The sequence below is a fragment of the Asparagus officinalis genome, chromosome 1 (assembly GCF_001876935.1).
Source record: "Asparagus officinalis chromosome 1, Aspof.V1, whole genome shotgun sequence".
NCBI classification, from domain to species: Eukaryota; Viridiplantae; Streptophyta; class Magnoliopsida; order Asparagales; family Asparagaceae; genus Asparagus; species Asparagus officinalis.
Genome location: NC_033794.1, coordinates 6,684,917 through 6,686,502, shown reverse-complemented (window position 1 = coordinate 6,686,502; position 1,586 = coordinate 6,684,917). Strand labels below are relative to the sequence as shown.

Below are 1,586 nucleotides of genomic sequence, written 5' to 3'. Positions count from 1 at the left end.
TACTTCGTCATACGAGCCCACCAAAGCTTATCCAGAGAATGAACCCAGCCAGAATCTGTGGCGCGTCGCAGGTATCTCCCGTCCTAAGGTGGCGAGACGATTCTTCAAAGTAGATGCAGAAGCAAGAAATTCATTACGTGGCGGTGCATCCAGCCCCAATACTCCAGGACACAATCGGAGCTACCTGATGAGTGATATAGCCACAGTGAACGCTCTCATGCTCCTCCGTCAAGCGCCACGACATCTCCCGTGTCACAGCCTGACGCCTGAGCTCAGTCAACGAGCGGTGTCGAGGAATCTTAGGCAAAAAAAGAAAACCACTATCATTTTTATGAAGCCACTGCTCAGCGTCAATAAATACTGCATCAGGATCTCTAACAGAGTCACCAAACAACGCTACCCCCCCCATCCTGTCGACCATCGAGTTGACATGGATTCCCTAGACTCAGTCCTCGAACTGATGACAGGAAGAGTTTAACTCTCACATCGATGGGATATAACCTTTTTTTTGGTTCTTGTTTCCTCTGAGAAACGAGAATTTTTTTGAAGATCCTACTCTTGTTGTGCAGCAGAGGTGCTGCCGAAATTTTCACTGCACACAACAAGGGTTTGACTGGAGCCTTTGTGCACACAGAAGCCAAGGCTCTCTGAAATATCATTATCCTGCTCCGGATCTCTACTACTGACTACTATCTATCTACCATTGTTGAAATATGACTACTACTTCGATGTCTGATATCTCATCATCTACTACTCCTGTTGTTGCTGGAGAAACCTCTGCGCCAAAAGTAGTCTTGGGGACTACAATTAAGTTGAATGGTACTAACTATCTGCTCTGGGCACAAGCTTTCCGGATCTTCATTGGCGCTCAGAGCAAACTGCCTCATCTTCTGGCATCTCCACCACCACCATCTGATCCCACCTACAACTCATGGCTCTCCTCTGATTACTGTGTTATGACTTGGCTTCTCAACAGTTTGGATGCACAGATCAGTAGCAGTGTTATGTTTTTAACCACTGCAAAGGAAATGTGGGACAGCCTGAAGATTATGTACGGGAATGAGAAGAATGTTTCCCGTGTTTTTGAGATTTATGAGAGACTATTTGCGATCAAACAGGGCGATAAGACAGTTCCAGAGTTCTTTGGTGAGTTGAAGGGACTGATAGACGAACTAGAAATGCATCAGCCTGCAGTAGCTGATGCGGCGACATTGTTGGGGTATCGCCGCGATCTGGCTGTCTCCAAGTTTCTTTCTGGACTGCACCCTAATTTACAGTCTCAGGTACGGGGACAAATATTGGGTGGCGATTCGATTCCCTCCCTGACTGCTACATTCTCCAGAGTCATGCAGGTCTCTACTGGTGTTTCTTCTGATACTTCTGCACCGTCTCCACCTTCAGTGGATCAGTCTGCCATGTTCTCTAGTAGAGGCAGAGGCCGCGGTCGTGGTCGTGATTCTTTGGGAGGACGTGGCTCTTTTAGTGGGAGACAGGGTGATTCTGATAGGGGTTCACGTCAGTGTGGTCATTGTGGGAGGACCAATCATATTTCTGAGAAATGCTGGGAGAAGTTTGGTCGTCCTTAA

At 47.4% G+C, this 1,586-nt stretch overlaps 1 protein-coding gene across 1 annotated transcript; it reads left to right on the top strand.

Annotated features, from left to right (window-relative positions):
* LOC109829921 lies at positions 714–1,586 on the top strand. Its single transcript, XM_020397019.1, has one exon. The coding sequence runs from the start codon at positions 714–716 to the stop codon at positions 1,584–1,586; it is 873 nt and encodes a 290-aa protein (XP_020252608.1).